The following is a 21,828-nucleotide window of genomic DNA, read 5'->3' as shown; positions in this document are numbered from 1 at the left end:
CGCGTCCAGCCAATTGGATACCGCGTTTTTTTTATTCGTGATACGTCGTTAAGGTTAAAGGTTAGAGCTATGATGGCTGCGCTCTGAATGTAAACAGTAGTGTTTGTCAGTTGTCCTTTGCTTGTGAGATAACTCCCAGTGCGCAGTTTGGCTTTCAGATATGAGACTGTTGTCGCAGGCGGTGAAGTTTGCGGTGACTCACCCGGAGAGGAGCCGCAGACACTTCTGGGGCTGGCTCAATGCCGTTTTCAACAAGTGAGGCACCTTTTTATTAACTCACCTCCACCTTAACAATACATCACTATACGAAAGTCTTGAGCCATACTTTTCTTTTTCTGGACATTAGCTGCTTTTTCTCTCATTTTGAACCCAGTCCTTGTACCTGACTATATTCAGAGACTTAACCCTGACCTATGAGTCAGACAAACATAAAACAGGCATTTAACTCAAGGAATGAACCAGTTTTGTCAACACATAACAAAAAACTTGGCAAACACCCCTTTAAAACGTGTCTTTAGGCACTTTGCTACTAGCAGCCTGTAATTTGTTCCTGTTTCTGTAGCTGAATGTATGAAAAATGCTAAATATAATACAGTTTGATAGGCATAAAATAGGATTTTCACACCAACAAGATGATTCCCAAAGAGAGATTAGCTTAAAACTTCTTATATCTCAGCGTGGTGTGTCATTAAAATTGGAAACTGGACATGTTGAGTACAAAATAACAAGTGAAAAGCCACTACAGCTTCTACAGCAGACAAACCTATCTGAAAGTGATGTCCTTAAGAAATATAAAAGAAAAAGAATCCAGGTAAGACTTGACACAGGACCTGAGAGATGCACCTGGATCTTCTGTTGATCGATCTAGTCTTCACTGAGGCCTCATTGGAAATGGCCTCGGTTGAAGTATGGCTATAAAGAAGCCGTTCTTAAGAAAGAAAGAAAAAGCGTGATGTATGCTAAATCATACAAGAACCTGACCAAAAATCAGTGACAACAGGTCTGATGGAGTGATTCATCAATATGTACTGAAGGGGTCAGAAGAAGGAAACAATAGTGAGTATCAACAGCCATCTGTAATGCACGGTTGAGGCTTTGTCATGGTTTGGAGCTGTGTTTCAGACAACGGTGTTGGGATCTTGTCAAAATTGATGGAATTATGAACGCAGAAGAGCAAAAGTCAGTTTTTGATCCCCCATGCAATACCATTTAGAAAGGATCTGACTGCCAATGGCTTCATCTTAAACACATCGTCCATCCAGTAAAAGCATAGCTGGGTAGAAATGGACACAATGGGTCAGCTACAGTATTATTTTTTTCCCTAAACAAAGAAAAGAAAGCCCACATTGAAACATATCCATTTATCTAAGATCATATAAACAAAGTCTAAACAAACACTTAAACAGAAAAGCTATTTCTAGGCCTGTATTTATAAATTAATTTTCACTTTTGTTTCATTTACAGAGATTTTTGCTTGTAACTGTTTAGTAAAGATGAGGAATTACAGTCCAGTGGCGCTTAAAATAATTTTTTTCATGTTAAATAAACTAGAATAGAATAGAATAGAATAGAATTCAACTTTATTGTCATTGCACATGCACAGGTACAGGGCAACGAAATGCAGTTTGCATCCATCCAGAAGTGCTTTAGTGATATAGATATATTACAATATATATTAGCAATAATATAGATATGTAAGTATATTACAGAAATGGGTCTATTATGTTATAATGTACACGGTATGAAGTATGTTGTGAATATTCTATAACTATAAGTATGTACAGGCTGTAGTGAGTACAAGCTATGTACAGGCTTCACTGAGGCCTCATTGGAAATGGCCTCGGTTGAAGTATGGCTATAAAGAAGCCGTTCTTAAGAAAGAAAGAAAAAGCGTGATGTATGCTAAATCATACAAGAACCTGACCAAAAATCAGTGACAACAGGTCTGATGGAGTGATTCATCAATATGTACTGAAGGGGTCAGAAGAAGGAAACAATAGTGAGTATCAACAGCCATCTGTAATGCACGGTTGAGGCTTTGTCATGGTTTGGAGCTGTGTTTCAGACAACGGTGTTGGGATCTTGTCAAAATTGATGGAATTATGAACGCAGAAGAGCAAAAGTCAGTTTTTGATCCCCCATGCAATACCATTTAGAAAGGATCTGACTGCCAATGGCTTCATCTTAAACACATCGTCCATCCAGTAAAAGCATAGCTGGGTAGAAATGGACACAATGGGTCAGCTACAGTATTATTTTTTTCCCTAAACAAAGAAAAGAAAGCCCACATTGAAACATATCCATTTATCTAAGATCATATAAACAAAGTCTAAACAAACACTTAAACAGAAAAGCTATTTCTAGGCCTGTATTTATAAATTAATTTTCACTTTTGTTTCATTTACAGAGATTTTTGCTTGTAACTGTTTAGTAAAGATGAGGAATTACAGTCCAGTGGCGCTTAAAATAATTTTTTTCATGTTAAATAAACTAGAATAGAATAGAATAGAATAGAATAGAATAGAATTCAACTTTATTGTCATTGCACATGCACAGGTACAGGGCAACGAAATGCAGTTTGCATCCATCCAGAAGTGCTTTAGTGATATAGATATATTACAATATATATTAGCAATAATATAGATATGTAAGTATATTACAGAAATGGGTCTATTATGTTATAATGTACACGGTATGAAGTATGTTGTGAATATTCTATAACTATAAGTATGTACAGGCTGTAGTGAGTACAAGCTATGTACAGGCTATGAACTGACAACATGTTTGTTTTTGTAAACCGTTGATGATTAGTTCAGGTTTTAACATTTGCCCTAGTGGGGAAGTTGTCAATAGGACTTTTGACTTTTGTCTCTTGACACTTCTTCCCTTTCTGCACCCAACAAATGTGACCCGTCACATTTCATCACATATCAGCATGTGCAGTACTTTGACTGTTTGTTGATCTTCACTCAGGGTGGACTATGAAAGGATAAAAGCTGTGGGCCCAGACCGAGCAGCAGCAGAGTGGTTGCTGAGATGTGGTGCTAAAGTGCGCTTCCAGGGTTTTGATCGCTGGCATCTCGACTACAACGCATTGCCAACTGGGTCTCTGGGCAGATACAAGATCCAGGCGATTGACGCCACTGAATCCTGCATCATGTACAAAGGGTTTGACTACCTGGGTCAGTGTGGAGAACATCATGTTCTTGTTCTAGACTCATTGACGTCTTCACCTAATGATCGCGGATGTTGTCTCAGATATATTTAAGTGTACAGTCACACACCTGGTGAGGCTGTTGTCTTTTTAATTAACAGAAAAAATGTTCATGGGGAGGAAAACATTGATGAATTAATATTGTGTTTAATGGCTGATCTCATATCACAGAAGAAAGAAAAAAATCCATATTCTTAGATTCAGAGGGTTCGTCGTCTGCACTTAAATATCTTTTGGATGCCTTTTGGATAAGTACTTTGTTAACCTCAGATATACATGCAGTTGTAGTCAGAAGTTTACATCCATGGACGTGAATCTCACAATTATTTTGAGCTTTTAATGATTCCTTTGAACTGTGCAGATGCCATTAAAGATGTGCAGCATACACAAATGTACAAATTTGAATTTACTTCAAACTTTGGGTCAGAAGAATACATACAGGCTCAAATATATACATACAGCCTTACAGATTTAAGGTTAAGTTGAACAATTTGGAAGTAATCTTAAGATATTCCATCCACTTTCCAGCTTAATGTCCGTGTCGTCTGACCATTAAAGGTTTCTCCAGAAAGCATTTAGCTTGTCCATGTTAGGTGCTGCAATTCTTCAAAGTATTGATCAATCCAATGAGTGCTGGTAAACAAATCCTTGTTGTGGTCGATCATGATCACTAATGAGAAGTTAATAGGCCCTGTCAAGTTAAAAGACATTGTAGAACCTTCAGCGTACTTATTAAAAGATTTAGGGGAATGCGTATATATATAGTTTTGAGTGTATACATCTTCAGCCCTGTATGGATTAGAAAAAAATCAAAAGCAAATTCAAATCTATGCACCCAGTTTTTGTTTTTAAAGTGATTAAAATGTGTGCTGTGCAATCATTCCACCCTGGAAAAAGAACTGGTCAAAGAAATCATTAAAAAAAACAAAACAAATTTAACTTTAAAAATAAAGTTATATATGTCTCGTATATAATATAACAAATTAAAAGCAACATTGCAACAAAAATATGTTACAAAACTGACAGACTGTGAACTTTAATAAGGGACGCTTTGATCAACAAGGACAGAACTCAATATTCTGTACTTCCAGCTTCATAATGATCTTGTTGACCTAATGATGGCACTGGGGGAACAGAACATAAGTCATTAGGACTTATGTTCTGTTAACATCAGTAAATCCAGATGTTGACATATGTTAACATAGGTTATTTCCCTTTGAACTCGCTTTGGATTAACATAGTAAAGAGTGTGTTTAAATTAAAAATTAAAGCCAAGTTCAGAAAGTGTAAATTTTGCATTAGCTTCGACCTCGACGGTTGACCTGAAAGCGATTCCCTTCCGTGGTGTTAACAAGAAAGGCGAGGGGAAAGTGCATCTCTCTTAGACTAATTATCTAAAAGTGACGCAAGTGTCCGGGATATTTTACACCAAGCAGGCACGCACGCTTTCTCTGACCTTGCTGGCTGCTGAACTCCAGTATATATATATTTAAAGGAGAGCATGCCTGAGTCCCTTTTCCTAAACGTGCTGATGCCATTTTTTTAACGTTGATTTTTCTAGATGGTTTGAAACATTTGGAAGAAGTCAAGTTCAATAAGTGTATCTACATTGAAGATGCCTGTCTGGAGAGGCTGACCTCCATAGAGAACCTGCAGGAGAGCTTGTACATGATGGAGGTGGTGTCGTGTGGAAATGTGACTGATAAGGGTATTATCGCCCTGCACAAACTCAGGTCAGTGTTTATTGTTTGCTCCAAAGGAAACAAATTTAAAGTACTGCTTGTTTTAATGGTGCTTTTTTTAAAAAAAACAATCTTATAACGAATGAAGTAATTAGGCGATGCTTCCTCTCAGGAAACTGGAGTATCTGTTTCTCAGTGATCTTCCCGGAATCAAAGACAGACAGACAACAGTTGACAGGCTGCAAACTGCACTTCCACATCTGGAAATACAGCTGGACCTGGACTGATCGTGTGAATGGCACACAGCACAACATCCATTATTCTTAGGTTTTGAGGGTTTTTTGTCGCGAGAAGGTGTGGCGTAATCATTCACAGAGTTGTCATTTCGTCAGTCCAACAAAGAGTCAAATGAAATCGCTGGTGACACTAGTTCACTGTGATATTTATTCAAAGTAACTCCATATGTGTGTACATAGAGAAAGCAATTGAAAAGGTTTATTTTAAGAGTAATTTACATCTTCTTTTTAGATTATTTTGGCATTCATCATTAAATATCTGAGGACAAACAGATGGCTGAAAACATCCTTAGCACCAATATTCCAGAGACGTTGAGTACAGTGCGACTGCTGCTAATAAATGTTTGTGAAAGTGGGATAAAGGATGTTTAATGTCTGTATTTACTCCTAATGTCAATAAATAAGATTTTCTGAAACGCTCACGAGCAGTTTAACTTCATGTCCTGTATTATAACTTACTAAAATAACAAACAAGTTGCTCTTATAAAGCCCGTTATTATATAAAAATACATTTGGCAAACCAGGCAAGGCAGTACATTGGAGTTTTTCCTTCAGTCTACTGTGCAGCTACGAGCGGAGCAGCTCACTGCTTCTTGTCTCTATACAAAATCAGCCTGAAATGACGGCGACATACATAAACCAACATGACCTGCTGGGAGTAGTGCATAGACTGACATCAACGAGAGAGATACTAGAGACACCTCATGTGATACACCTCATAAAAAGTGGTTGGAGCTTCATTAAATGTGTTTAAAAAGTGCTACTGGAGTATGCGTCACGTTACTGAGCTCTTGGTGGTGGTTGGACTCGGATCAGGACCAGCGGGATTAGATGTTCGGTAGGTGATAGTTGAATTTGCGCAGGTTGTTGTAGTACCTCTTATTGTCCAGAGCTGGAAAGAAGCTGCTGCTGGTCAACTGTGGCAAATACTGTAGAGCACAAAAATCAGTAAAAACAAGTTTACAAGGGCATTTTTTTAAAGATCGATGAGTTTTACAACCTGAGGTTTGGACTCTGACTGGGTCTCTTTTTCAGAGAGTCTGTTGTGGATTTGCTGCCGTGATTATGATCATTGTCCTGTTGCATGACCGGTTTGACCAGTCGGACAGATGGCCTCGCATTTAATTCTAGAAAACCCCGGAAAACAATTCACGGTCGACTCTATAGCTGTAAGGTTCTTCGAGTGCAAAACAAACCCAGATCTTCACTCCTCCACCACCGTGCTCGACTGTTGGTGTGAGGTGTTTTACTGACACACTGTGTTTGGTTTTTACCAAATGTGGTGCTTATGGCCAAACAAAGTGGAACTTTGGTCTGATCTGTCCAAATGGTATTGTTCCAGAAATCTTGTCATCTGTTTAGTTGCAACGTTGGAAGCTGAAGCTGTGCTAACATGTCCTTTTTAGAGAGAAGAGGCTTTCCTTCCAAACAAGCCACACTTGTTCAGTCTTTTTCACATTCAACATGCTAACTGAGATGTAGCTCTTGTTTTGTTTTTTAGTTTCTCTGAGCATTGCATGATTTGACCTTAGGATGAATTTGCTGGGATGTCCACTTCTGGGAACATTTTGGTTTTGTGTTAACACACACCTGCATGCTACAGTCCTGCAAACTGCCAAAAACCTCTGCTTGTATGGAGTCGGTGACCCTCGTTGATGATCATTAGATAAGTGCACTTTATTAGCAACACTTGACTGCTACTTACCCTCTATGATGGAGAATTGGGGACAAATTAAGAACAAAAATATTGATCATTTTGAGAATAAAGTTGAATTGTGGCGATTGCAGATGTTCTTTCGGGACAAACTGTCATGTTATGTTTTGTAGTTCATCGATGTTGTATTTACCTAAATTTCAGACCTCGGGACCTGATTATCTTTTATTATATCCTGATATATAATAAGTAGTATAAGTGGTATAAGTAGTCATCTATTAATAACATATAAGAAGTAGTTTTTGATTTGTAACTTTTAAGTGCTCGTTTTAATAGTATGAGCCGATATAACCACTGACAATTCTGTATTCAAGTTAAAACACAACCAGTTTGGCACCAGTTATCCCAAATATGGTACGTCATCTTTATCATTGGAACAGAAGGCTGCTCACCCCGGGGGGAATGTGTCTGCGAGGTAAACGTGTCCTTTTGTTGCCGGAGCGGTCCTGCTGTCGAGATGTGCTCTCGTTTCTTTCTCTCAGGCTGTCGAAGTACGGATGCTGGAGGAGCTGCTCACAGGTCAGCCGCTCAGACGGGTCCATCCGCAGACAGCCCTGCACCATCACGTGTGGACAGAGCACCAGAATTTGTCAGTTTTGTAAAACAGCAGCAGGAAGAACTGCAAACATTAAAATAAAAACAACTTCACCTTCATCAGGCTCAGAGTTTGATGTGAGAGGTTTGGATACTTTTGCTCCAAAGATTCCTGCAGAAACCGAAGAGCAAAAGGACTTTTTGAAAAGACAGTCACAAGTTTAGATATTTCTTTTTGTTCATTTATTATTTCAGTGAAATGATCTTTATTCGGCCTTTTCTGACTGAAATAAAGGAAGCAAAACTCGTCGTCACCATCTGTTGTGGCTCTGGAATGGATACTCCACAGAAGAACTGGTTGTTGCTGAAGACCTGCTGGTGTCGAGGAATCAGATCTCCTGGAACATAATCACACAGCGAATAGCGAGTATAACGCATTATACCTCACCGATAAAATTAGGGAAAAAAATCGCTATAAGATATTGTTTCTCCGAAAATGTAAAGGCATTTTACGCAGGAGGCTGATCTTACCGAGGGTCTTTATGATCAGGTACAGCTGGTCCATGTCCGACTTCCCGGGCCACAGAGGCGTCCCCGAGAGGAGCTCAGCAAACAGGCAACCGATTGCCCACACGTCCACCGGGGGGCCGTACTGAGTGTCTCCCACCAGCAGTTCAGGGGCGCGATACCAGCGGGTCGCAACGTAGTCGGTGTAGTAGTCACACGGACCAGCTGCCAAACACAGAAATGCACAAAATCCAACATCATTTCAACTATCAGTGAAAACACACATAGTTTCTGCAAAGACTCATTCAGTGAGTAATCCTGGAGCTGCAAACATCATTTAGCCGTTTTCCTGTAATTCAATAAAGCGAATGTTGTCAAAATTTAACCCAGAAAGAGACACTTTGCTCTTTTTCATTGTGTGACACTGAACTGAATATCTTAAGTTTGTTGTTGGGGATTTCTGTTGGTTTTCAGGGAATCATTTCTGAATGAGGGATTAAAACAAATATTAGTAACAAGCCTTGAACTCTTCTATGTGAATCTGAAGCACTGAAACTATCCAGCAAGTACTTAACCAAGTTTAGGGTAACATTCATTAAGTTGTAAATATGAATATGCACTTGTAATGGTAACAGTGACCACTAAGGGGCACTGTCAACACTGTTGCAGCTGCTGATGAACTTACTGAGTATCCTGGCAAAGCCAAAGTCGCAGAGTTTGATGACTTGATGCTTGGTGATGAGAATATTCTCCGGCTTGACGTCTCTGTGGATGCACTGCAGAGACAGTACAGTAGAGTTACACCACTCTATGAACTTAACCACATGCTTTCTGATGGGAGTAGAAAGAGATTGTAGACTTCAAGCCACATTGTTATACGGGGGCCGTTCTAGCGTTTGTTGTGTCTTGGTGATACATTAACTGCTGGTCAGCCACGGGAAAGGAATTCTTGTAAAAAAAAAAAGAGCCATAAAGCAGAGTGTTTGTTGGGTGGTGGAGGAGGGAGGAGGGTAGTAAGGAATTGAAAAACAAAGCAGAGGGGAAGGTTTGACAACTGGGAAATACGCTACGTGAGGAGTCAGGTGGGAGAAGCGAGCGTGACGTCACTTACATTCTGTTTGTGGCAGAAGTTGACGGCCTGAAGCGTCTGCCAGGTTATACTTTTAACAAGATGCTCTGGGACGCTGTAGGACAAGGAGGAAATCAGTTAACTGATAGACAGAAACTTATTCGAGCTTGAAGGGTATTTGTTGATCTTGGAAAAGATTCTTAGAACAAAATGGGGTTTACTGGAAAATTTCCAAACACGTGATGACATTGTCAGAGACTGAGCTTGGAGCTTCACGCTTGCCTGCCTTTCTTAATGTAAGACCTTTTATTGGAGGGAACAAGCTTCCTGATACACTATCAACAAGCCCAAGTGATGCCAAAAGAACAGACATTAAGATTTCTGCCATGTTTACTAGATTTAGTATTTATATTGTTTATATTTTGTATCGTTATATTGTTTTGGGTCTGTGTGGTGGTGAACAAAAATATAAAACCCCTGGTTTGGTAAAAAAAAAAGTCTGGGATCAGTAAAATCTGTAAGATGCATGCTCTGGGGGTCATCAATGTCTGTGCAAAACTTTCAGTGTGGTCCGTAAAGTCATTGATGAGGTGGGGTGTGAAGGTGGTAGACCAGGGGTGCCCAATCCCAGTCCATGCATCTCTACTCCAACACAGCGGAATCAAATGGTTTGATTACCTCTTCAGCATGCCATCAAGTTTGGCAAAGGCCTGATAACAAGCCATTCATTTGATTCAGGTGTGTCGGAACAAGGTGCATCCAAAAGCTGCAGGACAGTAGCTCTCAAGGACTGGGATTGGGCACCCCTGTGGTAGACTGACCAGCAAACAGACATCCCTGGAGTGGTGCTGCTAAAGAGGCCAGTCATACAGTATATGGATAAAAGGCTACCTACACTTTATGCCTACGGGAGCTGCTGGGTCATGGAAACCCATGTCACGAAGCTCCCGGCACTCAGCTTTTGTGCTGATGTTAATGCCACAGAAGGTTTGGAGCTTTGCAGTTAGCGAATAAGAAGAATGTTAGCATCCTTCATGCATTCAGCGACACTCCTCTGTAACGTTGCGTGATCTGACACTTTGCAGCCGAGTTGCTGTGGATTCCAAGCACTTTGTGGAATCTTGGAATATCTACGAGGAAAGAAATTTCACAAACTGACTCGCTTTTTGTACCCGATGAAGGTCAGTAAGACCATAATGTTGTGATTTGATAAAATAATGGTTTGTGAGACAGTTTTGGGAGGAGCTTGGAATAGAAGTCGCGTAGCTCGTCACGGTTCATTTAGCAAAACACAAAAAAATACATTTGTTCTGTTTTCTGCTCTGTTTTGTTTCATTTCTAGTTTTCTTTTGCCGCTCTGTGGCTGAAGATGACAGTCAGTAATGGCCAGCCATTTCTTTCTTGAGGCACAATGTTCAACAACTGAGGCTTTGTTGGTCAAGGGGCCGCTATCTACCAGTGTTGCTGGGGAAATGGCTAATTCGAGCCTTGTGACTGGCGATTTATAACAATCTCAGCCCCTTTCTATCTATTTTGTTGTCTCTTCTTTTGAACCCATCTGTGGCCTGAAGGCTATAGGCCAGGACTAGAGGAGGGCGGGGGGACTGGAGAGCCAAAACACTCCCTATAAAATGTGGCTCCCTTCCAGCAAAGCATTCTGGGAGGGCATCACTGTAAGCATACCACAGAAAGCCAGTCAGTCTCCCAGGAGATGAGCGTTGTGCCCATCAGAGCTGGACAAAGCGGCATACATGTTATATAAATGAAGTTTGGAGATAGCCGAAAGCCAGGTGTTTGCAATGCTGTTCTTTAAACATGTGCAGTTACAAAGCAACTACCAAGTAAATGCATGCATCTCTTTCTTTCAGGGAGGTTTTGTGGGGAGACACACCCACCCTCTGGGATGGCGGTCCAGCTCGTTGAGGACGGTGTGATCGCAGTACTCGAAGACCAGGTGAAGCTTCCGTTTGCGTCGAAACACTTCGATCAGATTCACCAGGTTGGAGTGTTTCAGTTGCTGCACAGACAGAAAACAGAAATCCCAAACAGACATTACAAGCAGAATCTGCTGCACAGAGGAGTGGCTCATCAGTCTCTGTCTGTATCTCAAACACACTAAACTGTTAAGAGAGGGTAATAAACATGCTGTTGCCCCTGACAACCTGTCCTATTTACGAGCTCCTGATGTCCAGCAGGCCTCCAGCGCTCCCACCCACTGCATGACTAATTAAACCACCAACAAACGCATCGGTACATCTTTGATAAATATGTACATCGTTAACAAAACACATGACTTGACCACAACTGAGCCTAAGCTTCCAATTTACAGCCTAAGAAAGATATTCAACTCGTGCCAGAGGCTTTTTTAAAAGATAACTCAATGTTCACAGACATGTCACACTGCAACTGAAATACTGGAGTCAGCTCTGACCCTGCAGGGTTTTGCCTTCATTTGATTACAGCCCTCTAAACCTTTTCTCAAGTTTGCTGGTTTGAAAGCGAAGTGTTTCCCCTCTGTCGGCAGAATTAATTGCACCGTGTCCCTCCCGCTGGCTGCACAGGAGGAGGAATGCTTTACATTTCCTTGCATTAAAAACAAGATTTAAATCCTCTAAAGACTGAGTTAAAGTTTCAAAACAACAGTTTGGCTGAGAGTTATGATAAAAACTTGATTTGTAAAGTAAAAAAATGTGAATGTTTTACGCTTCCTGCTAATAATTTTATCCTGATGAGTTTTTTATTTGATAAATGTAACTTCGTAAGTCATATATTTCGTTCTTAGTCACATAATTTTATCTTGCAACTCTGCATTAAGAAGACCAGTTTTGTAAAGCAGACTTTAGCATTACATGCCTCTTTTATTCATTTATCATTTTGATGTTTTTCTCTCGCAACTTCTGTACTAATTTGCAAGCTTCTGTCAGACAGGCTGCGTCTTTACCTTGAGCATCCTGATCTCCCTCAGTGCAATTTTTTTAATGATGGGATTATCCTCTGACTCGACAAACTTCTTGATGGCGACGATCTGGCCCGTGTCTTTGTTTCTGCACTTGAAGACGACTCCGTACGAGCCCTCTCCAATCTTTCCAATCTTCTCGTACTTCTCCATACTGAGGAGGAAGCAGTGCTCCTCTGAAAGGAGACAAAACAAAAACTTTACAAGCAGCAGTGGCAGCCTGAAAACAGACAAAGAGGAAAAGAAAGGAAGAAGGGGGCTTTACTTGATAATCTACTGCTTTTATGAATGGTTTACACAAGCCAAGCTGCAAAAATTAGCTTTTTTAAAAACAAACAAACATGTTTTTGCAGCAATAAAAAGTATGAGCAACTTTTGACCCGTCAAAAGCATGCCTGCATGCAAGCTCGTTTTACAGGGATGAAAATGTTAGGGTAACTTCCTAAATGGCCCTGCACAAAGAGGGAACGTTACACCCATCTCCCAGCAGATTGCGTAACAAAAACATTTGCAATGCAAAGTATATTCGGTCATTTCCCTGAGGGGGACACAAAGATAAGACTAATAACATGGTGAGGAGAATATCAAAGTGCTGCACTGAAAAATTTGAATGCATTTCAAAGGGGGAAATACCACCTCTGATTAAAATATAACCTCTAAGTATAACGCCTGATATTTATGATTAAAAACTGTTATTATGGTCCAGATATCTGAATGAAAGGTGACTCCTGAAGTAAGCAAACATAATTTAATATTTATGAGAAAAGAAGTACAGAAATGTCCACTTGGAATGGCCACACATTATTACATCACTTGCTGACTTCATGTATACACACAAATGACATCTTAATTATTATCTTTTTGTGTGCATTTACATCCTGAGCCACAAATCGGGAGATTATCTTTAATTTATTTGCACCTCAGTCCTTCTGTGCAGCTCCGTGCAACCTACACAAATACTCTGCAGTGGATGGATGTAGTAGTGAGGGGCCTTTAGTGAGAATCATCTGCTTCTGAATGGGAATAAGATGATGACAGATATGATCAACTTCAGAAGAAAAAGGATGGCCACACTAGCTATATCTATCCTGGGACAGTAAGTTGATGTGGTGGAGGAGTGCAAGCACCTGGGAGTCCCATCATCAGACAGCAGACTGAACTAGAAGACCAACACAGAGGCTGTATTCAAGAAGGGTGTGAACAGGGTCTATTTCCTGAGGAAGATGAAGATCCTATTTATCAGTCAGTTGTAGCAAGCACAGCTACAGCTGACTGAATAATCTCATCAAAAGAGGCTGGCTCTGTGATTGGCTGCAAACTGGAAGCACCTTTGAAGCTGTGGTGGAGAGCAAGTCCCTGAACAAACTTCTATTGATCATGGATAACATGGATATTTTGATAGAGGCATCTGTCAGATAACATGATTGTTATTATCAACTATTCATCATTACTTCAACTGCTATAACAAAATAATGTCCCAAATAATGGATAAATACAGCACTTCCCATTTCATCTCTTTACACCTGCCTTCTGTAGTGCCTGGACACTGTATAATTTATTAGAAACAAAAAAAACCAAAATTGCTAAATTGATGCCTCGAGAAGGTGCAACTATTATTTTTTTTTTTTTAAATACCCATGCTACTTTATTTTAACATGGAAATAAAGTGTTTCTGTAAAGCCTATGGACGAATAATCCTGACCATTAAAGTAGAATAACCCAAAATAAATCACATTTATAAACTTACTGTCCGTAAAATGCTCGCAGATGTTTCTTTAAGAGGAAATCCAAATTCAGGAGGACCCTTTTCTTCCTCCAAACAACATCAGCCTGCGAGGTAGACGATCACAGAACAACTACTCCTGCAGCTCCAGCGAGCTCCTGTTTTTAATCCGTAAAGGTGGTTAAATGAAACCTACATCCGGTCGCGCTTTTCAAAATAAAGTGACCCAACTGTAACTGCATTTTTTTTCATTTTTAATGCTGTCACTTCTTTAACATTATCATCATTAATATCCCTTGACTGTGCTTCACTTGCACACCTGTTAAAAATTAAGTATGAAAAGCATTTTATCTTAAAACAAACTCAAATCTTTAACTCCTATTTTGATGAATCAGCTGCGTGTCTAATTTTGGAAGTAAGATCACATGACTTCCGGTGCTGCCCACTGAATAAGTCTCCCTGAACAACAACTTAACACTTCTGCTTTTTTCCACCCTTGTGTCCATAGGAACCACTGACTCCACCCCCCACCTCCAGAGGAAAAGGGAAAGCAGGACTCCTGTGGATTATCACACCTGAGAGAGTTACCTTTGTCAGGCTGTTTACCTTACAAACGTCATTATCGTCATGCCTGACTCATTTCAGTCTAACAGGAGAGCTCAACCACTGACACATGGGAAACATTTTAGGGTTGTTTTCTCACACATCTGAGTCCATGTTTACCCGACCATCAAAAACCCTTAAACCACATCAGCCTGATATCATCCAGTACGTAACACTGAGCTGCAAATTTAGTCTGGTCTCACTGCGACCAACTAGCCCAGGGAGTCACATCAGACTGAAAGCAGAACGAAAAAAAGAGGAATAATGGAAACTAAAACTCACCATCACCTGCTCTCCCTAACAAGAGATTATCTCACGACACAAGAATAACCCACAGCTCGTTCTCATGTTAACAACAGCTTTTATTATAAAAACAGTACACATTAAGCAAAGGGAATGCAGAGATGTTAATAAAACCTAGCAGTCCCTCATTTTGTCTTTTTATTTTAAATAAAAATGTACAAAAGTGCTTACATGGTGCAAATAATGATAAGTAAAGGGTCTATAAAAGAGGGGGGGGTAAAGAAAAATTAAAAACAAAAGCATGTACAGTATATCCAATTTCTAAAAAAAAAAAAAAAAAAGCAGCAGAGCAGGAGATGCAACTATATTACAGAGCAGTAAAAATAACCGAAAGCTGCTTAGGTAGTTAATTTTAACACAGCAGACCGCTCCGTCACCGTGTATAAATCCAACATACCCTCTTACGGAAGATGAGGTTAATAAATATTGCTTAAATAACCCACAGCACTTGTGAGTTTCTGTTTCAACTGATCTATTATTCTCACTACAGAGCTTGTAAAATCTCCTCTCAAGCTTACTAAGGTTTGCCACTGGCAGTAATTATGAGTGACAGACAATAACACAACAAATCTCCCATGGTTTCCTAATACAATCACAATTCTTGTGAATTTTAATGGCACTTTTGTAATAATACCGCTAGATAATTTGTTTGTAACTCAGTCCACAGAACAGGAAAGTGAGGAAAACGCTAAGTAATGATGATTATTCAAGCTTTTTACTGCTTCTCCTCCTGCTCGTAACAGTCCTCGCATTGTTTGAGATGACAGAGGCTACAGTTAACGTCTTGCTGGTGAAAGGCTACGTATGAATCCGAACTGACCAGGCTCCTCTTTTACTGACCTGCAGATCCCGTGATCAGTAACAAAAGCTCCCAAAAACGCTTTTAAACCGGACAATTCTCGTAACAGAAACGCAGGTCTAAGAGTGTCATTTTCTCCCAAAAGTGAGGCCTCTTATCCACTTTTCAAAGACCTGGCGAGTCACTGGCTGAGGATCAGTAACTGTTCTCATGACCTGCTAAAATATAGAGGTTGCTCAGGGCCGTGGGGTTGTCGGTCGGTCGACTCTCTAAGACCACCACCCTGCAACAGAAACACAGGAACAGCAGTTTGTAAGAAAAACATAATATCCTGTTTCTTTACACAACAGTCATTTAATGCAAAGAAGCCATTTTTCCCCCACTCGCTTTGCTTTTACTGGAAATCCCTGCTGCTCTCTTGATTTTCCACTTCGATCACTTCCTCTCGTCTACACAGCTCTGACAACAACGTGTCTTCCCGGTAATTACTTTTCCAAAAACCCCTACAACACGATCCAGGTGTTTCAACTAAACCCTCATTCCCTCATCATCTAAAATCCTGGAAGATTCTTCTTATCACTCGTTGTTTTCCCCACACATAATCTGATCAAAAAGGTCTAAAGCCCTGATTTACATTTGTTGGGAATCTATATAAAGCCTACAACGTAACCTACATAAGTGGTTGACGTTGCTAGCATTTATGCTGGTGCATTACGTGTTCATTACCACGTGGTTGTGTCCTGGTGTTTTATATGTGGTGTCAGTCATGATAGAAATAAAATGCAGGGACTTTTTCATATTCATGTTTGTTCCTGGAGTTCTACATTCCTTGACTTCCTGATGTCGTTTCAGGAATTTGCTGACATTTGTGAGTCCTTACTTTAATGCTATGATTATTATTTCTCATATTAAGGGGGTGACCGTTATTCTGTCACTAATAAATCAAAAGCTGTGGCGAAACAGCACAGGAGGAATTGATTGTGCTGATCAGGCAAATCACAATTACATTGACCTGAGATGGACATGAGATTATGCCGTAAGATTTCAGAAGGGTTATAGTGTAGCTAGACGTAGATTCCCCAGTGAAGCATTAATCTTATGTTACTGTATTGTTTTTTTAAATTGATAAAAATGGGTAAAATTGATGTTTTTAGTGATGAAAATTATGCATATTTTATGTGTAACACTCAAAGATCAGTTTGAAAAATGCAGAGAAACAACGAGAAGACAGCTGGTTGACTTCGTTCACCCACAGCTTTGATCAGATTATTGACAGTCTGATAAAAAAAAAAAAGAAAAGAAAAAAGGCTGAACTGCACTGAAACTGACATTAGCGACGTGTTGCATAATGTTCGTGGTTTCAGTGTGCAGAGTCATGAATGTTAAGTAATCAACAGTCAGATGACGGCCAGATCAGGACGGCAGTGGGTGCATCTTCAGATGCCATCGGCCTTGTGGCGGTGACAGCTGAGCGGAGAAGCTGCAGTCTATACTGCCCGTTCCATCAGATGAAATTACAGAGGCGCGGAGAGACACTCAAACCAGGCTGGCAGTGCCCAGGCGGCGGTGAATAAAACATGGCGGGCTGGGCAGCAGAGAGTGGCCTCGCTCTGGTGCCACAAGTCGGGGCGGCTCCATCAGGAGTCACCGCTCAACGAGAGGTGCTGCTGGGAGATCGTCCTCCAGTTTGAGCATGCTCTGTTTGACTGAGTCTAAAAATCACATCCTGCTTCATCTGCAGCTGAGAGCAGTCACCACAGAGAGCGCAATCGTAATTTACTACAGTGTTACCTAAAAGTAAATCAATAAGACGATTTGATGAGGGACAACCAAAGTAACACACTTGAAAGTAAATGTCTGAGTGCAGTGACAGATGAGAATTGTCTGCTCAAAACGTTATGGGTGAGGAGGTTGTTTGGTGGTTCTCAGGTAATGGAAAAACACACCTGAGGGATAACGGTCATAAACTAGCGGGACAGGTTTCATGGGAATTATGGGATGAATAAATAGCTATACCAAAAAATAATACCAAAAAACAAACAAAACAATTAATAATAGAACAGAGATGCTTAAAAGAGGAAGGAATGTAGGCTGTGGCTGTACTTCCTCTACTGATGACATATCTGAAGTGTAAGGATCTGTACCAACCTGTCAGATCCAAGGAGGCGGAAGACTCTGCTTGGATCAGAAATCTCCTGGGTTACCTTCAAAAGAAACACACACACACACACACACACACACACACACACACACACACACACACACACACACACACACACACACACACACACACACACACACACACACACACACTTTCATGTGACAACTGGCTGTATATCAGAAGTACTGCTGGCAGTGAAGGTAAACTGTAGCGCAAGAATAACAAAATATAAAGCTTCTTAAACTGCATGGGGACATACACGAAAGGCTCTGTGGTGTTACATCACACCTCTCTCATTAACACACCTCTCTCATTTCACTATCATCTATTAAAAGATCTGCAGAATTCCCAAATTACTCCATCTCCTGTGTTTAAATTTTGAATTCACAGACTTCCCCTTTTATAACAGACTATCTAATGTTTTTAACAAGCCCTCAGTGCCATCTCTGCTGTGTACCTATGAGCCTGGAGCTTACTGTTACCTCTACTCACAATATGTAGCCTGACACCATGCAGGGTAAAGGACAGGGGCCCCTTCAAAACACTCATATGCTGGCATGTCATGAAAACTTGTTGACAGATGTGAGACAGTGAGTGGCTGACACCTGCTAGGTGTAAGACCTTGGCCCTGGGAGAGATCTGATCTGTTTAAGTCTAAACGAGAACAAGGTCTCGGGTGTTCACAGATGCACCCACCGAGGAAAGCACGGATCACCAGACCCGCCCCCCCCTCTGAATGCCTTCGCTTTTCACAGGAATCATAACAAGACAAAGGCTGAATTATTTAGCAGCTTCTCCCTGTTGTGTGACGGGTTTCGCTTATGATTGAGTATGAATTTTGCATGACTGCTGACATTTCGAAAATCCTTGCTATGGTCGATCTGTCAAGCTGGGCCGGGCACGGACTCGGGGCACAGACCTTCTGTTTCATTCGAGTGCTGCTGGACCATGTCTCACACAGCCAGCTTTCAAAAGGGCAGCCCCTAAGGCCATATCAATTTTCATTTAAGCAGAATGCTTCACCTCTCTGCGATCCCTTGAACTTTTATTGTACCGCTGAGCGCATCTCATGATCAGGTTAGCTTGGAATCCCTCTGTGGAAAGGTGGACAAATTCATTACCACGCTCTAACACAAAGACACGCTGTCTGCTCCACCTGAGGGCTAATCTCCTGGGATCACCTACAGCTTGCAGCCACACACATAAACAGACACTACGGGTCTTTGTTGACAGGAGAGAGAGGTGTTTGTTCATGTGTACAGCACACAAGCCTGTGTCAAGGATGTTAACACATACTGCATTCACAGTTTCCACCCTGGCACCTATTGAGGAACCATGAAAATGATGGTGAAATTTTAAATATCACGGTTCTTGTTAAGAGCACAAGAAAAAGAAAAAGAAAAAAGAGCAGGTTTTATTTTTCTCCCCAGGGTGATTAAAATGACTGTATTTTACCTCATTGGACTTGAAGCTCTTTCCTTGCATGCCATGTTTCCAAAAGGCCAGAACGCTGTCCTGAAGGCACACTGTTACAATACAGAGGAAACTGTGTGTTAGTGCACAAACAGGTCAAACATTACCCAAGACTAATCAATTTAATGCTATGATACATTTACACAGCCCTTTTTTACAACTTCAGTCTGCGCTTATAACTGGGGCGCTGCTTTACAGCTCACTCGGCTGGTTGGGTGACCTAAGTGCCGAGTGGGGTCCTGGCTTTGACTCTGGACCATTTCCTGTGTGTCACAAAAGGACCCCCTGATGATCCTCTAATCATCATCAGGGGGTCCTTTTGTCCCTCTGTGGGGGGTTACTCCCACTAGGTTTATATCTGGGACTCCCCACCATTTGACCTTAGAACTGAAGAAGCTTCTCGGATGAGAGGTGAAACGTCTTCAAGTAACTTAAAGAAGTCCAGACGCTTTTCTTTGCAAGCTCCTTTGACTACGATGACCTGGATGACTGAGAACCTTCACAGACATATGTGTCATTAATGGTTTCCTGTCTGTGCTCTACTGTCCCTGTCCAATGAAAATGTCCAAAAAATTATTATAAATCTGTTTCGCACTGGAGTTTATAAAACACTTCCTTTAAAATTAAGAAATGTAATCTTTTACTAACAAGAAACATTTTCCAGAACCAAAACTTCTTTTAAACACTGATGCCTTTCAGAAATCTCACCAACAGCTTCGATGCAGAAGTCAAAGCTGAGCTCAGAAGCCAGCTTCTTGTTGGATTTCAGTCTGCCCAGGAGATTAACGATCTTCACATTTTCTGGGGAGAGAAATATAATTATTGTTGTGCTGTATGTATATGTGTATTCTCCTCAGCGAGTGGGCCAATCTGAATGAAATCCGATCACGAATTTGAAAAAGTGCCGCAGGGATCTTGCTACTAGTAGTAATGCTGGTTGATACAGTTTGTGTACAGTGTACAGACACTTACGGTCCAAACACACCAACACTGTGTCTCTCTCCAGCTGGGTGACATGGATTGCGTCCACCTGCTGATTACCTGTGGGGAGAGAAGTGCTCAGTAACCGTCCTGCTCTCCAACTCTTTCTTCTATTACTTAGTTTATTTTGCAACACTACTGGATTTGCCATCAGTTCACTAATGCTACACACGCTTTTGTTTTTCTTCAATTTTTTTATCCAAGCATCTTGAATTCTTCCACAATTCTTAAAACAACGCACATGTTAGACTTACCTGGTCCAATTTCTGTGAACCATGATGAGCAGGAGTTGAGGTTGATAGTCTCAAAGCAGACCACCTGACTCGGCTCTGTGGCCTGGCTGATGGCAACACACACCAGAGGATACTCCTGCTCTGGAACCACCAGCATCTCAAACACCTTTAGCGGGCTGGGAAGAGGGAAGTCAAAGTGCTGCGCCAGGAAGAGAGAAGCAACATGTTATCTATGATCACCGGTGTTCCGCTGTTTAAAGTACAAGAGCATCAGTTTTATATAATTATGCTTATGGAGACACTTTCACAATGAGCTGTGGAGCAAAGGAGTAAAATCAAACATGCATGCAAGTTATGAAGCACAACCTTACTGGAAAAGCAGAGGCTTAATTAGAGATGTTCATGTTTCTGCTGCGAGAAAAATAACCAACTGACCTTGATGAGCATAAATCTCTGCATGGGCTCATACCACTGCAAAAGGACAATCCCAGACTGAAGCGCTCCACACAGGTACTTGTGGCCAGTATACGGGTTTCTCACTGTGGATCAGAACAAAAAGTCAGAAGAGCATACAAAACTAAAATGTTGTGGCAAAAAAAGGAGGCCATGATGCAACTTTTATACAGACACGGTTTAATATGCAGGGTTTAAAGGGGAAAAGCCACTCACCAATGCAGCACTTGTGACAGCCCTTTGTGTCAGGGATCTTAGTTGTCAAGGCAAATCTCCTGAGGAGAGAAAGAGTCAAGTTGTCGTGACCACAGTCTTAAAAGAGCTGATGACGTCTAGAATCAGGGAAGTTGGCCTGTGGTTCTCTTTTTCTCTGTACCGCTGCAGCAGTTTGTCACAAAGGTAAAAGAACAACAAAAAGACTGCACAGCATGGGCGTAGCAGCAACACTTTAAATGAGAAAACCAGTGGTGTGATCTTATCACAGTGTGTCAGGCGCCTGCTGAAAATGCGGTTAGATAATCTTATTTATGAGTTTCAGATACCAAACCAGGCCTTTCGAGCTTACTTGGGCAAAGGGAAGCGATGAGTCTGGAACTGAGCGGCCAGGCCCGGCTTCTTCATCTGCTCGAACAGCCCGATGAGATTGTGGGAGTACAGCTGGAAGGTTTTACCTGCACAGCGTGGGACACAGCGTATCCCATCATCAGTTTCATTACGGGCAATAATTTCTAAATATTTTTGACAAACTTGGATCTCCTGAAGCAGTTTTCACATGTAGAAAGGTTAGATGTGGACAGGGGTAAAAACAGAAGTGTGATGATGATGATGTGAGTCATGATTACCTTCTGATGAAGCCAGTTAATAGAATATCAAATCAAGCCAGGGGAGAGGAGGGTGGACAGTGTCCAAGGGAAGAGGAGAAGAGAACAGAGGTTAAGTAAACCAAGGTGCAAAACTGCTGAAGGTAAAACCGAAAGCAGACCTGACGCTTCATAATCCCATCTTCAACTCTTAAGATGAGAAAAGGAGAAGTCGTTGGGACATCCAATTGAAGACAGTTTGGTTTCAAATGATAGCTAGCACATCTGATTTCTATATGGAAGACACTGCTCTTTGTAAGCGTAGCC

At 41.0% G+C, this 21,828-nt stretch overlaps 3 protein-coding genes across 13 annotated transcripts in view; 1 reads left to right on the top strand and 2 right to left on the bottom strand.

Moving 5' to 3' along the window:
• The first annotated feature begins 33 nt into the window (after positions 1-33).
• On the top strand, positions 34-5,612 carry dmac2l (distal membrane arm assembly component 2 like). The gene is made up of 4 exons (XM_082516610.1): positions 34-255; positions 2,974-3,182; positions 4,776-4,947; positions 5,069-5,612. Exons 1-4 carry the CDS (start codon positions 161-163, stop codon positions 5,181-5,183), a joined length of 591 nt encoding a protein of 196 aa, XP_082372736.1. The 5' UTR covers positions 34-160; the 3' UTR covers positions 5,184-5,612.
• Positions 5,318-14,188, bottom strand: cdkl1 (cyclin dependent kinase like 1 (CDC2 related kinase)). The gene is made up of 10 exons (XM_082516609.1): positions 13,720-14,188; positions 11,958-12,148; positions 10,912-11,033; positions 9,059-9,131; positions 8,633-8,723; positions 7,972-8,172; positions 7,756-7,838; positions 7,556-7,612; positions 7,299-7,460; positions 5,318-6,121 (listed from the first exon to the last, which is right to left on the bottom strand). The coding sequence occupies exons 2-10, from the start codon at positions 12,123-12,125 to the stop codon at positions 6,020-6,022; spliced, it is 1,059 nt and encodes a 352-aa protein (XP_082372735.1). The 5' UTR covers positions 12,126-12,148; positions 13,720-14,188; the 3' UTR covers positions 5,318-6,019.
• Positions 14,189-14,639: 451 nt separating this feature from the next.
• map4k5 (mitogen-activated protein kinase kinase kinase kinase 5) overlaps positions 14,640-21,828 on the bottom strand; it is a 28,504-nt gene continuing 21,315 nt past the window's right edge. For all 11 annotated transcript variants that reach the window (XM_082516596.1, XM_082516600.1, XM_082516599.1 and 8 more), the window contains 9 exons: positions 21,267-21,372; positions 20,918-20,976; positions 20,684-20,787; positions 20,270-20,447; positions 20,007-20,075; positions 19,743-19,835; positions 19,017-19,087; positions 17,549-17,604; positions 14,640-15,683 (listed from right to left, as the gene is read on the bottom strand). In XM_082516596.1, coding sequence (XP_082372722.1) covers positions 15,596-15,683; positions 17,549-17,604; positions 19,017-19,087; positions 19,743-19,835; positions 20,007-20,075; positions 20,270-20,447; positions 20,684-20,787; positions 20,918-20,976; positions 21,267-21,372 — 824 coding nt within the window. In that variant the 3' untranslated portion in view covers positions 14,640-15,595. The remainder of the gene's footprint in view (positions 15,684-17,548; positions 17,605-19,016; positions 19,088-19,742; positions 19,836-20,006; positions 20,076-20,269; positions 20,448-20,683; positions 20,788-20,917; positions 20,977-21,266; positions 21,373-21,828) is intronic.

The sequence above is a fragment of the Aulonocara stuartgranti genome (assembly GCF_965226115.1).
Source record: "Aulonocara stuartgranti genome assembly, chromosome: 19".
NCBI classification, from domain to species: Eukaryota; Metazoa; Chordata; class Actinopteri; order Cichliformes; family Cichlidae; genus Aulonocara; species Aulonocara stuartgranti.
The sequence above is the reverse complement of the archived record's forward strand: the minus strand, read 5'-3'. Positions and strand labels throughout refer to the sequence as shown.

Excerpts from the sequence above, each read along its gene's own strand:
- dmac2l (XM_082516610.1), top strand. The coding sequence starts at position 161 with ATGAGACTGTTGTCGCAGGCGGTGAAGTTTGCGGTGACTCACCCGGAG. Across the intron at positions 3,183-4,775 it reads CAAAGGGTTTGACTACCTGG|ATGGTTTGAAACATTTGGAA; the intron begins GTCAGTGTGGAG and ends TGATTTTTCTAG. Across the intron at positions 4,948-5,068 it reads ATCGCCCTGCACAAACTCAG|GAAACTGGAGTATCTGTTTC; the intron begins GTCAGTGTTTAT and ends GCTTCCTCTCAG.
- cdkl1 (XM_082516609.1), bottom strand. The coding sequence starts at position 12,125 with ATGGAGAAGTACGAGAAGATTGGAAAGATTGGAGAGGGCTCGTACGGA. Across the intron at positions 7,839-7,971 it reads CCTGATCATAAAGACCCTCG|GAGATCTGATTCCTCGACAC; the intron begins GTAAGATCAGCC and ends ATTATGTTCCAG. Across the intron at positions 7,461-7,555 it reads AAACTCTGAGCCTGATGAAG|GGCTGTCTGCGGATGGACCC; the intron begins GTGAAGTTGTTT and ends GTGATGGTGCAG.